General features: G+C 33.0%; 1 protein-coding gene across 2 annotated transcripts; it reads right to left on the reverse strand.

Moving 5' to 3' along the window:
- Positions 1–3,139: 3,139 nt before the first annotated feature.
- Positions 3,140–13,319, reverse strand: LOC138712427 (uncharacterized). Of its 2 annotated transcripts, XM_069844232.1 has the most exons (4): positions 12,611–13,319; positions 10,087–10,144; positions 9,920–9,976; positions 3,140–8,183 (listed from the first exon to the last, which is right to left on the reverse strand). In XM_069844232.1, exons 1-4 carry the CDS (start codon positions 12,676–12,678, stop codon positions 8,037–8,039), a joined length of 330 nt encoding a protein of 109 aa, XP_069700333.1. In that variant the 5' UTR covers positions 12,679–13,319; the 3' UTR covers positions 3,140–8,036. The 2 variants fall into 2 exon arrangements, with proteins under 2 accessions (XP_069700333.1, XP_069700334.1); XM_069844233.1 differs by lacking the exon at positions 9,920–9,976 and having other exon boundaries at positions 12,611–12,805.
- Positions 13,320–14,141: the final 822 nt, after the last annotated feature.

Genomic DNA, 14,141 nt, shown 5'->3' on the forward strand with positions numbered 1-14,141 from the left:
GGGTACTTGTCCGATACAATCTGTGAGCTTGTCTACTGTTCCCATTGGCTCATCCGTATTCTAAAATCATGTCTGCATATTCCGCTCTCGTGTACTCCTCCATTTCACTAGGACTGATCGACTGGACACTGCAACTTGTACACATACACTGCTGTCTACAGACGTGCATATCAGGACCGACCATGTCCGTTACACATTACGCTATCTGCACTGTTTTAGTGTAGTTTCCTGTCCCCACCTCTCAGACAGCGCACTGAACGGAATACTGTAAGTAGACAACGTAAACAACGTCAGATGAATACAGTATGTGTAAGATGTACAGATAAATACACATAAATAAGGTGTACAGAGAAATAAAATTATTTCATTTCCACACAAATATTTTTGCTTGTAACTTTCGACTCGGTCATTTCCAGACCAGGATTCCTTATCTCAAATTGATACATGTACCCTTCGCCATCATCCCTGAAAGTTTGTAACACTAGCCCGGAAACACTCTGTATATATGTAACTTTAACTTGCTTTTTCTACATTTAAAAAAAGTGGCTTAGACCACTGTTCCGCTGACCCCCTCAATTAAACTACTGTATTTTGTCATAAAATTTCCAAATAATGTTGTACTTTCGGAATTGTGGATGGAGGTGATGGTTATAATTGAATAAAGATGTTAAGGATTACCTGTACCAGCAAGATAGAGCACCTCCCATTATCACTGTGAAATTCTTGAATAATATCTCATTTGCGCGCTTTCAGAAAGTTGGATATTGGACAAGTGGAAACATCTACAATGCTTTCATGAAATGGCTTCCACGATCCCCTGCTTTAACTTCATGCGATTTTTCTCTTGTGGCGTTATATAAAGGACAAAGTTTACATTTTGCCTCTACAGCGAGACCTGCAGAACTCCAAATGAGGACTGAAGGAGCTACAGCTACAGTGGCACCTGGCATGTTACTCAGAATCTGGCATCACAATGAATCTCACTAATGAAACAAAACCCGGGTAGCTTGTGCATCATATGAGTCATCAAACATTGCCTAAAGTAAGATAGTATTTGAATAAAAGAATTATTAAAGTGGAATTTATTTTATAGATACAGTGTATAATAGAAATATGTACAAAAATTCCCCAGTTACAAAACAAGGTTGGATCTAGGTACTAGAGTAAAGTGTATCTAGTAACAAAGTGAATTGAGTATAAATTTCAATAAAAAGTGGTTTTATTTTTAAAGAAAAATAAAATTTATTCAGAGTCATAAATAAATAGGTAATGGAGAATATTAAACGAAATAGAAATGTCAAGTATCCAACAAATACCCTGCGAATGATATTATCATTGTGTACTTTTTGTCTTCTTAAAAAGTAGAACCTTCAATTAGTTTATCTACGGATAATTTCCTCAGAAAATAAAGTAAAGTTTCGGAATTCACTGATAAAAACATGTAAGATTAAAGAAGTTATTACAAACCTTCAACTTATAATGCTGATGTTAGAATTTTTACTTTCACTCTTTATGTCTTCATAAAGTGTCCTGTCTTCGATAATACCAACAGCATTGCTTAAACCATGTTTCTCGAATGATATAACCACAATTTAATTTTTCACCAATTGCTAAGACATCTTCATTTACTTAAAAATTTATCTATTAAATTTTTGGTCTCTTTGAGCTAGCTACCACATCATCTCTCACAAAAGTAGGAAGTACTGTTTTTCTCTAAAATTAGTGAGTAACACCATCCATCTTCATGTTACATATAATTTTTACCAATAGGGTAATTATTCTTGTTATTGCACAAACAATGTTCAAGTTTCTTACATAATGTGAAATCAGAATCCAGTCATTTCTAAGCATTGTTCTAAAACTTCAGTTTCTCGGCCGAGTTCTTATTTTTATCAAGATGAAAAATCACCTTCAATAAAAGTTGTTCCAATTACCGGTACAGTACGTGCAAATGTATAGGACAGTAGGATATTGGATTGAATAATATACACAGTAATACAAAACACTTGTTTGTCGTATTGCTCAGTAACATTATACTGATCTTGTTTATTATTAAACTGGATTTACTCGTTTTATTCCGTGTGTCAAATATGAAAATAGTTGCATAAAATATAATTTTTTTGTTGTATAAGTAGACCTCGAATTTTTAGATCCTTAAACTAACTTTTAGGCACCTAAAATAGGCTCTAAAATTATCAAAATAGCCACCTAAAAATATAATTTCAGGCAGCTAAAAATACGATTATAAGGATCTAAAATGTGTTTCCATCTAATCAAACTACATTAACTATGAAAATACAATTAAGCATTACGGTGTACAATAATGAAAAAGAGTTCTGTACCGGTAAAAAAAAATTTGCTTAGAAACTTTATTTTTTAAGAATAAGAATACTGTACGAAATTATTAATGAATTAATCGGCCTCAAGGAAGTGTTAATAGTGTAATTAAATTAATTAATTTGTCAATGAATTTACAATAAATTAACACATTATTCATAACTAGCATTGCAATGCATAACAAGGGTTTTTCTCTAAATTTTCTGTTGTAAAACTTTGCCTTCTCTTACAGTTAGAACAATTTTGTAAGCAGAAAAAGTTCTTTCCTATTATATCGAAGTAGGCATATTTAAATCTAGCAGCATTTGCCATGCTGATTTCTTTAGGGTGAAGTACATCGTCTGCATTCTTTACAATCTTACTGCCTACTCAAGTGCTCAACAAAACCAGCCATTTTCCAGGAATTTCTTCATTCCTACAACCAGACTATTACAAGGTCTTTGAGCCAAACCTACCCCATGATATTAAAAACTTTATGTTTCATAGCTACCGGGTACACGAAAAAAATTAAAAACACATATTAACAAAATAGAAATAGGCATTTTTAGGTTCTAAAACCTTAAAATAGTTCACAATGGGCAAACGAGGCATTTTAGGGACTTATAACACCTCTTCCAAACTTTCATATTTTATATAAAACGTGAAGATATTTAACTAGTTTTTGTTTATCCATTTGGAAAAATATAGGCATTTAACCTAAAATCCGAAGTCTGTAAGTGATTATTGCTGAATATTAAAAACATTATTTATACAAGAGTGTAAAGGTTTAGATATTGGTGGTAATTACAGTAAAATACCAAAGTAAGTTCACTATGTTTAATAAATAAAACATAAATTCTTTTTAAAAACATAAATTATTGAAAGATTTGTCTCCTCTCTCCATTTCTTTCTTATACTTAATAATGCAGGTTGACAACTTGAAAAATGTTGCAAAACAAATTGTAATGGTAGTAGAACACCTCAAAATTTGTGCTTCAGTGGCTGGCCATGATAATATCTTTGAAAAATATTGGAGTGCAAGAGGTCAAATGACTTTATTGTCAAACGCCTGGCATTAGAAAATAACAACAACATATTGAAAAAAAAATGATAATTTTCTGTATTGTAATGGAGAAGAGACTCGAAGCAACTTTTCTTTATCTTTTAACATTCAAGTAAAATGTTGAGCTTGTACAATGGTAGTGGGAGTGGCAGTGTTGATGGTGGCAGAAGTGATGATGGTGATGGTTATGATGAAATAGTAGTTTTGGTGGATGTGTTGCTTTCTACTAAATATTTGTTTTCAATAGTTTGATTACATGATGTCCACTACATGCGAATTTGTCAATAGTTGTAATGTCATAACTAGGGCCAGGATTTTTATGAAAGTCATGCAGAAACATTTTATGCATCTTTTGATGTCTGTTATGATCAATATGGAAAGTTAATCATGCATATTTTTGCATATTTCAGGCATTTCTGCATATAATAGACTTTGTGCGTGTATTGTAGCATTTTTACAGGATTTTGTCGCATAAACCTCCAAATTTGCATATTTTGTAAAAAAAGTAGATTTGGAATTGTTATTAGCACATACGAGGGGGATCCAGGAAATAACGACCGTTTTGTTGTAATAATTAAAAAAAAAAATATTTATTTGAAAAAACAAAGTCTGTTACATAACTGAAGCTTCCTTTACTTCTCTACATAATCACCAACTACATTTAAACATTTGTCGTATCTGTTCACTAGCTTTAGAATTCCCGTGTTATACTCCTCTGCCGCCAGTTCATTAAGCCAGGTGTTCACTGTCTTCTTCAACTCTTCATCACTTCCAAAACGCGTACCACCCAGAAAGTCTTTCAGCTTAGTGAAAAGGTGAAAATCACTAGGAGCAAGGTCTGGACTATAGGGCGGATGATCAAAGATTTCCCAACCGAATTGATCCAGCAATTCTCGAGTTGAAGCAGCAGTGTGCTGGCGGGCACAGATTTTGTGGTACCAAGATGTTGCGACACAATTTCACCAAGCAAAGAACGAGAAATGTCAGGAAAGGCAATATGCAATTCGTCGAGTGATGTGCGCCTGTCTTGCAAGATCCTGTCGTTCACTTTAGTCTTCAGGTCTTCTGTGATGAGTGATGGGCGTCCGGGTCTAGTTTCATCGTGGACATTTGTTCGCCCATTGTTGAACATTTCGCACCATTATCTCACATTTCTTTCATTCATTACAGTATCACCATACACGTCTTTCAATTGCCGGTAAATTTCTGCAGGTTTCAAATGTCGGGCATTCAAAAATCGAATCACACTCCTCACTTCATAGTCGGCGGGATTATCAATCACGTCGTTCATTTTGAAGTAACACAAAATGCACAATGGCAACTTGTTGCAACCAGTACTCACAACATTATGAGAACACATGTTAAGGAAGCCAGTTGACCTTCAAACAAGGAAGGGGAGTCAGCTGCGCGGCGGGTATGCGCGAACGGTCGTTATTTCCTGGATCCCTCTCGTAATATTTTTTGGTTAACTGTACTTGATGGCTGGACATTCTTTACATGTGAAGGATATCTATGTAGAAACCAAAACAACCTGCTTTTGTTGCATTAAACTACTGCACAACAAGAAGCATTTCCAAACACCTGATTCCAGCACCCACTATCCATCTTTTCTCTGTTTTACTTAGTTTCAGTTGGTGTGCTAGCAGTTCAAGTGTCAAGTACGTGATTTTGTTGTATTTTGTGTGCAGTTCGTGTGAATGCATTCGAATCGCACTTTTTAGAAAGGAACTAAGTCAAAATTTGCCATTTTTGTTTTTAATAGCCAAATGATTACTACTTCCAAGACACACTGATTGGCGAAGAAAGGAACTTACTCAGACCTTTCCATGTGTCTCTAACATCACAGTGTTGTTTATACTACGGTAAAGAAGAGAACTAAGTCAGGAAGTTAGTGCGTTTCTTCACCGTTTGGACATCGAAAATATGGCAACATATCGTTTGCAACTCTGTTATAGTACATTAATTTTTGGTATATTGTTAGACTTGCGAACGAAACATGTTTGTATAGACAACAATGAATGTTTGTATAGGTAATTATAAAGTACTGGTAATAAGTTGTTTAAATAATCATTCTTATTTTATTCTTGAAGTATTTTCATAACAGAGAAAATTGTGTGCGTCAATACATGAGTCAGTATTTGGACTAAGATGACCCCTAAAATTCAAAGACATGATGAACGTTGTCAGCACAATATTATAAACCTGCCCTTCCCCCAATTACCAGTTCAAAGAAGTCTTCTATGTGAGGCAATTATAGGTTAATATATTTTGAATTCATGATCTTAAATCCAACCAATGTGTGCTGCACAGGTATTACGAAGGACAGGTTCGAAAGGGAGCCAATGATGTTTATTCGTTTTTTAAATACTATTTTGATGAAAACATACACATGTTCTCAGATAGCTGCCCCGGCCAAAACAAAAATCATACAATAGTTGGATTTTGTCTTGGTCTGGCAGCTTCTGGAAGATTCAAAGCTACGGTATAAAACATTATTTTCCTGAGCGAGGCCACACCTTTCTCCCTTGTGATAGGGATTTTGGGGTTTTCAGAAAAGCAATGACAGGGGCCGATAGGGGATATATAATAAAAGAATATATAGAAATAAGCGTACAAAATGGACTCTGAAAAACTGATCAGTAACTTTGATATGTGGTGGCCCAAATTAAAAAAAATAATAATACCATATCGGAGAAAATTTCAAAGAATCCTCGTTCATTTCACACTCTCTGTATGAAAGGAATTCACATACAGGTCAGAAAGTCCTGGCGTTGTAGAAGCTCGCCCATACATCAAGAGTTATATAAGCAATAGGTTTCACCTTGGGAAGGGGAATTTACGAGTTTGACACTGAACTAACAAAGGCATATCAGAGAAAAAGTTCCCATCAATGCCCAAAAGATTGAAAACCTTAAGAAACTAATGAAGTGCGTCAGTGATGAAATATTTTCATATTCTACTACACAGGTCCTGGCGCACCATGAATGAGACCCATTAGTCATTTCACATGTGTTAATTTTTTTATGAAACATGTCCATTTTGAATTAATTTTTTGATTCATAATATTATTTTAAAATTTCTAACATGACAATTTAATCAAAATACATGTAGATCTGTGTTGAATAAATGTTGTTAACTTAATCTATTTATTTTGTTCTTTCAAAAACAATTTCCAGTGAAGAAAGGAACTAAGTCTCAAATTTAGAAATTTATGTATACCATTGTAGCACAAAATTTTCTTCAAAAGTCTGTTATCATTAAATTCAATCCCATATTATCTTTATATAATGTAAGTCTTAAATATTTTATTCTGGTATATGTGCATGAAAAAATGTTTTTATGCTCTCCTGGAAAGTAGCAAATTTTGACTTAGTTCCTTTCTAAAAAGTGCGATTCATTCGTTCATGATGCCTCCTGCAAAATTATTGAAAGTAGTATAATCCCTGAAAGAACACATTTTCCACGCGCAAGAGCCCATTGGTGAGGCTATCAAAATAAAACTAGATATGGTGCTATCAAAAAACCATGGTTATAGCACTGTGCTCAAAACTGAAGATCTTGTACAAAGAAAGTGTGGTGTACTTGAACCTAAATGTTATAAAAACCCAATTTGTACACTAAAATTTTGAAAATTAGCCTCATGTGACGTTGAACGCTCATTTTCAGCATTAAAAATATCCTTTTAGATAACAGTAAAAATATAACAACAGAGGATCTTGAAAAGTTGTTAGTTGTGTTTCGCAACCAGAAAAATTAAGATACACGAAGAAATAAAATGTACATTATTGGACCTTAATAGCAAATAAACTCATATCTGCAGGACATGAAGAGTTCGCGGGAAAAACAATGAATGTCACATTTCTGTTAAGGATTAGATAATGATCTAATTGAGTCTATAACTGCAAGATGTAGTGCTGTTTCTATAGAAAATAAAGGAAAGGATTACTGTATTCGTGGTGATAATTCTCCTTTTTACCATTTTTCATAAGAACAACATTAAATTTCGTAGTGATCCATTGTATTAGATAATGACATCAACCTTAACAAAACTGTGACATTCATCGTTTTTCCCGCGAACTCTTCACATGTTATTCAAATTTTGTTTTTTAGAAAGATAGTAAACCATATAAAAAAATTGAATTTTACATGTTTTTTTTTTTTGCATATTTCAAACTTCATTTTTGCATAATATAAATCCTGGCCCTACTTCATAACGATGGTGATACGTGGTAGTGATGGTTATTGCAATACAGTCGCAATTATTTAATGCTTGTTATAAACTACAGAGTTTATTGAGAATAGGTGAGTTAATTGGCGACCGGGAAGAAATTTTGAAATTAAAATAAATAAGAAAATTAAATATTTTGTGAGAAGCTGTCAAACTGACGTATCGAAGCATAAAATATCATCTGTGTAACTAACTTAAATACATATTAACTTCAAGTTAAAAGCTATACATTAATACTAAATTTCTTTAATCCTTAGTAACATGTAGTATTCATCTGGGAGAAATTTCAATTAAGAAGGACATTTTACAAAAATAGCAAAAGAAATGAAGGCAGAGAAAAGATTGGAGATAAAAATTTACTTAATGAATACGAATTATTTCAGTTGACTAATGCAGAAATATTTTCATACACATGCAGTGAAATACGAGCTATTTAGTCCTGAGTTTCCATATCTTTGCAGTGTGGTGTCGTGCTACATCCAAGACAATCTGCTGGGTGGTACAAATAGCAGACAGTTCCTGGAGGACACTCGTGACTGAGACAGGGGTCTTCATCCAAACTGCAGAGACCGAAGGCTACAACAAACAACGATTATTATTATTACTATTATTTTATAAAATGTCTTTCAGTTTTATCCCAGTAAAACCTTAACAAAACATCGCTCTTTAATAATGAAAATAAGTTCAACGCTGTGGAGTAACGGTTAGCATGCTTGATCATGCAAGAAGTGGGCACGGGTTCAAATCCTGGTTGGAACAAGTTACCTGGTTGAGGTTTATCCTGGGTTTCCCCTGAACCCATAACGAGAAAATGCTGGATAACTTTCGGCTCTGGACCCTGCACTCATTTCACTGGCATTATCACTTTCATATCATATACTGGTATATAATAAATACAATGTATGTGTATGAACTACTGCGATGTTCTATTAAGTGATCTCAGCCATGATCTGACTCAAAAATCCTAGATAGAAAATAGACCTACCATACGTAATAATAATAATAATAATAATAATAATAATAATAATAATAATAATAATAATAATAATAATGATGATTTATTTAACCTGGCAGAGTTAAGGCCATATGGCCTTCTCTAACACTCAACCAGGAGTAAAACTGCGTTACAAAAAACACTACAAATTTACAAAGTACACTACAATTTTACACATAAGACTGAATAAGATAATAATAATAAAATGTAAATAACGAGTAAGTAGAAATCAGACATAATATATAACATACAGAAAAAGGAGAAAGCATAATAAAATGTGAACAGCAGTTCAAAATACATGAGACATACAAAGCATAAAAAATAGACAATTATTGATAATAATGATAATAATAATAATAATAATAATAATAATAATAATAATAATAATAATAAGAATAGTAATAATAATAATAATAATAATAATAATAATAATAATAATAATAATAATAATAATAATACTACTAATGGTAGTAATAAAATAGTGCAGTACAAAGCATACAATGAATACAATATTTTTAAGTACGCACAGTAAGGAAAATTATGATTATATATAGCTCAACTTATCACATTATAGATATACCATTATCGGAAAATATGAAAACAAAAATATAAAATATGTTAAATGTCACTAGAACAGAAAAAAAAAATGTGAATACGTGGTAACATGCAATACAACCAACACTTGTCATAATAGTAAGTTAGTTTGACAACTCATCATACGATAATTTTCTAACTTGGATTTAAAAGATTTCAATGTTTGGCAGCCCTTGACTTCAGGCGACAGAGAGTTCCATTATTATTATTATTATTATTATTATTATTATTATTATTATTATTATTATTATTATTACGGCTCAACACTTGGTCGCACTGAGTTGCTTGTCTTGCATCTTGATGATGATGATAATAATAATAATAATAATAATAATAATAATATCCATGAGCAGGCTTAAGATAAGATGTGTAATTCCTAAGTTATTGATTGTTGTCAGCTTACCGGAGATGATAATACAGAAATATGTTCTTTGCTTACTTTATACTTTATGGTATACTTGTCTTAAAACAATTATATTTTGAGAGGGGAATAGAAGTTATCCTGGCAGGGATGTTAATATGAATTTATGAGAGGGGATAACTTTTCAACAGGGGGGAAATCCCCCCAATCCCCCCGTTAATTTGCACCTATTTTACACGTATAGTCCTAACACCCTGAATAATAATTATCACTTTAGTGCAAAGATCTTTGAGGACATCATATTGTTAACATAATTAGGTAGTCCGATTCTTGTGATCCTCTAATTTAGTGGTTCATACTCACCAAAGAGAAAATGCTATGACTTCTTGAAGAATGGAATGTGGAATAGAACAAGATATTCTGGAACGTACCGATATAATAGATTACACCAATTTTTTTTCAAAAATCCTTTGTAAGATTTAGAAGTATTTAATCGAGAATCTGATGAAGATTGTCCCTGGCACACTCACATTGTATGCATAATCGTCCCTTACAGCAGCCACCACAACAGTCCTCGTCACTCGAGCACTGAAAATAAATATATTAAAAAATCTCTTGCTTCACAATGCAAGTGTCTAGTAAATTATAATAGGAAGAAAAAGTACAGTTACCTAAGTTCTTTTAAAATATGTTAGTAGATACTTAACTTCCTTCACATACATATACTATTCATGGGTCTTCAATATACCCCTAGCCACCGACGTGGCTCAGTCGGTTAAGGCGTTTGCCTGCCATTCTAAAGTGGCGTTTGGGCGCGAGTTCGATCCCCGCTTGGGCTGATTACCTGGTTGAGTTTTTTCCGAGGTTTTCCCCAACCGTAATGTGAATGCAACGTAATCTATGGCGAATCCTATGCCTCATCTCGCCAAATATCATCTCGCTATCACCAATCCAATCGACGCTAAATAACCTCGTAGTGATACAGCGTCGTTAAATAACCAACTAAAATAAAAGATAAATATACCCCACCTTGTAATATCAAAGTAAGATATTTGATTTAATTTGTAAAGTGTATCCTATAAGTAGATGTATGTATGTGTATATGTATGTGTGTATGTATGTATGTATGTATGTATGTATGTATGTATGTATGTATGTATGTATGTATGTATGTATGTATGTATGTATGTATGTATGTATGTGTGTATTTAAGCCATCGTTCCTGGCGGAAGTTTCAGTACCTACAATGAATTTAGTTACACTTATTTTCCATATGCTTGAATAGTCAATTTCAGGGTCTAACACAGTTTACATTACTTGCAGGAATATTACTACCGGAAGTATTAATATTAAGTACCGGAAGAAACTCAAAATAAGTAATTATGAGTCATAGATGGATACCGAATCCGTTCTTAGACAGTTGCATTCAACTGGCTGAAATTTCCAGATAATATTAAGGAAAGACTCTCTGAAAATATTCCTATTGTTGAAATTATTCCATATTTTTTTTCCGCAGTGCGTAAACCAGTTTTGGATCAAAAGAATGCAAGAATTCCTAGAACTTGCAAAAGAAGCTCTTACACAGGCCTACGAATATCTATTTTAGGTCAATTTGTACAAAATTAATTATATGGATCTACTTAAAGGTTTCCCACAGAGTTTTAGGGGTAAAGAGTTCTTCTTTAGACCCAATACAATAATAATAATAATAATAATAATAATAATAATAATAATAATAATAATAATAATAATAATAATAATAATAATAATAATAATAATAATAATGGTTTTATTTAACCTGGCAGAGTGCCTTCTCTAACGCTCAACCACTAATAAAATTTCGACATAAAGAATAGACACTTACATACATTGGTACGCATACTAATACGCAAGAATATTATGTCCACAGCTGTGGAGTAACGGTTAGCATGCCTGACGGTAAAACGAGCGGGTCCGAGTTCAAATCCTGGTTGAGACAAGTTACCTGGCTGAGGTTTTTCCGGGGTTTTCCCTCAACTCATTAAGAGCAAATGGTGGGTAGCTTTCGACGCAGGACACCGGACTCGTTTCGCTATCATTATCACCTTCATCTCATTCAGACGCTAGATAACCACAGCAGTTGATAAAGCGTCGTAAAATAACCAATTAAAAATAGCATTACAACCTATTATATCCAAACATTTGTGGGTTCAAAATCAGTTGGTGTCGATGGATTTTCAGGACGCAAAAATCTGGAACGCAAGTCCTCTGAGAAGGACTTTAAGCCGTGAGCCCCTGTCGTTGAAGTTTTATTATTATAAAGTAACGAAATTTGAAGATAATATAAATGTTTTTATTATAAAAGAACGAAATTTAAAGGTAATGTAAATATTAAAATACAAAGGATTCAGCTCGGCTTCCGGCAGGGAACACGCGCATCATACATGCTTGCATGACCAACTTAGACTGCGTCATTATCGATCTTTAATCTCCCGCGTACTTTTACTCACAACGTTCTCTTAACTTTGATTAATAACAGTATACACAAATTATATTTTAATAATAAAAATATGTATTAATAAGCCTCTTGATTATCCCTCAGAACTGTTGTATTCTGAATTTAAAGTATTTGATACCGGTATCCATAAAATATTTTATAACAATATCTTATTGAATTTCGTTCATAAAAGCCGAAATATATTTAATTGTATTCACATAAATATAAAACTAAAAGATCAGATAACATATGCTTGGCAGAACCTAAATGTACCACAACTGTAGCATATAATCACAGTAGCAACTTCGGCCCAAGACCCTATAACACGATAACAGTTAAATTACCAAACATTCAATTTGCTAATGATCGTTATCTTAAAAAATCAATTAAAAGTTATTGTTTAGGGAGAAAATATAAAATAGCTTCAATTACTATAATATTTGTGTTTTTCTTTTTCTCCTTTTACCTTTTATTATGTTAATATTAATAAAATGTCTACCTTGTCGTAGGTAAACGTGTTTGGAACGACTGATATTCTTGTGTAGATTTTAGCGAAATGGTAAAACTATTCTACTGACCTCTTCACCTGGGGTCTTGCAATCTTGTGCGATGCCTTGGAGCTGCAAGCAGGCGAGGAATAGAACATACCAGCCCAGCGACATGCCTATGTCTGAACCACTGCTCTCTGCTCCGTGAGAGTTGAACGAGTGGCAGCCACTCAAGCAGTACGTACTAAGACACCAACACAGTCACTACCATCACCACTATTGTGTACTAATACTTAATACATGTACGTACCACAGTCTAATACTTACAGTCGCGCAACTTCAACACTTTTTTTGCCAACATTCGCGACACTAGCGCCCAAGCGGCAGGCAAGGCACTGGTCATAGGGTTGATACAGCCAGCACGTACTTTAAAGGGATGCGAGATGTTATAATAACGTTTTAATCATGCGTCGGAATAAAGGCAATGTGTGCAATGACGAAAATTGCAGTAACAACAAGTTTAAATCTCCGAATTTGTCGTTCTTCAGATTCCCCAAAGACCAAGAGAAAATCATAACTCAGTCATAACCAATAATCTACGTTGTAGGTAGCCTACGTATTGTGTTCTATAAAACATTTATTACTTATCAGTTACCTATTTGTATGTCAAGAAGGACAGTTTAAATAAAAACAAAGTAAATACCTGTTACAGTATATTATTTTTTTTTTGCAGAGATCATATATGTAAATGTGTAACCATTCCGATTTTGGATAATATATCTACAGTTTTTAATGCAAGTAATTTCATAATTTTTGTATTCATGTTTTTTTCTTTATATTTTTGAAGAATGTTATATAGCATTCAAGTAGATATCATGGTGGTAATTTTGAAAGAATTCATGAAGTATAGTAATCCTTTTGCAAAATATTCACTTCTTGAATAAATCCAGACTGTATCGATAAATTTCTGATGTGTTGGTGTAGATTCATGTGCCAGACTTATTAAGTTCTCAAGAAATAAAAGAGCCTTTTAAAATTTAATATAAAAAGCAATCTTTTCTGTAATAATTTGCATGACTGTTATTGGTGTTGATTTTACATTCCCAGTGATTATTTGAGCCGTTCAGTGCAGAAGTGGTGTAAGTCAAAATCAGGTAATGAAGTTTAAAGTAAAAATTCTGTAAAATACAGCGCAAAGTAGCAATTAATATATCCTTCGTGCTATTCACTGACAATTAATAGTTTAAATACATTCAATATTAACTGCCACTTTGCGCTGTATTTTACAGAATATTTACTTTAACCCCTCATTACCCATTTTTGACTTACACCACTTCTGCTCTGAAAATAAAATTAGGCCTACATTTTCTGAGTTAATTGAAGTTACAATTTTTTCAACAAAATTGTGTGTTCATTTATGTGTTCTCACCTACGTCATATTAACAGTAAGTGCATGTAAATTACGTATTATATAGGTAGGATAAGTTAAAATTAGGTATTATGTGTGAAAACTGGAAATGTAATGTAAAAAGCGGTAAAATTACCATAAAAATTTAAACCATAACATCAGCACTATTTGTGACTCAAAATAATAAAGAAAATAGCGGTTCTTAAGAAATGG

Source organism: Periplaneta americana, chromosome 13 (assembly GCF_040183065.1).
Source record: "Periplaneta americana isolate PAMFEO1 chromosome 13, P.americana_PAMFEO1_priV1, whole genome shotgun sequence".
NCBI classification, from domain to species: domain Eukaryota; kingdom Metazoa; phylum Arthropoda; class Insecta; order Blattodea; family Blattidae; genus Periplaneta; species Periplaneta americana.

Coding starts and splice junctions, on each gene's coding strand:
- LOC138712427 (XM_069844232.1), bottom strand. CDS start 12,678: ATGTTCTATTCCTCGCCTGCTTGCAGCTCCAAGGCATCGCACAAGATT. Junction 9,977..10,086: donor GGGACGATTATGCATACAAT/GTGAGTGTGCCA, acceptor GGTACGTTCCAG/AATATCTTGTTCTATTCCAC. Junction 8,184..9,919: donor GTCATAGCATTTTCTCTTTG/GTGAGTATGAAC, acceptor TGTTTGTTGTAG/CCTTCGGTCTCTGCAGTTTG.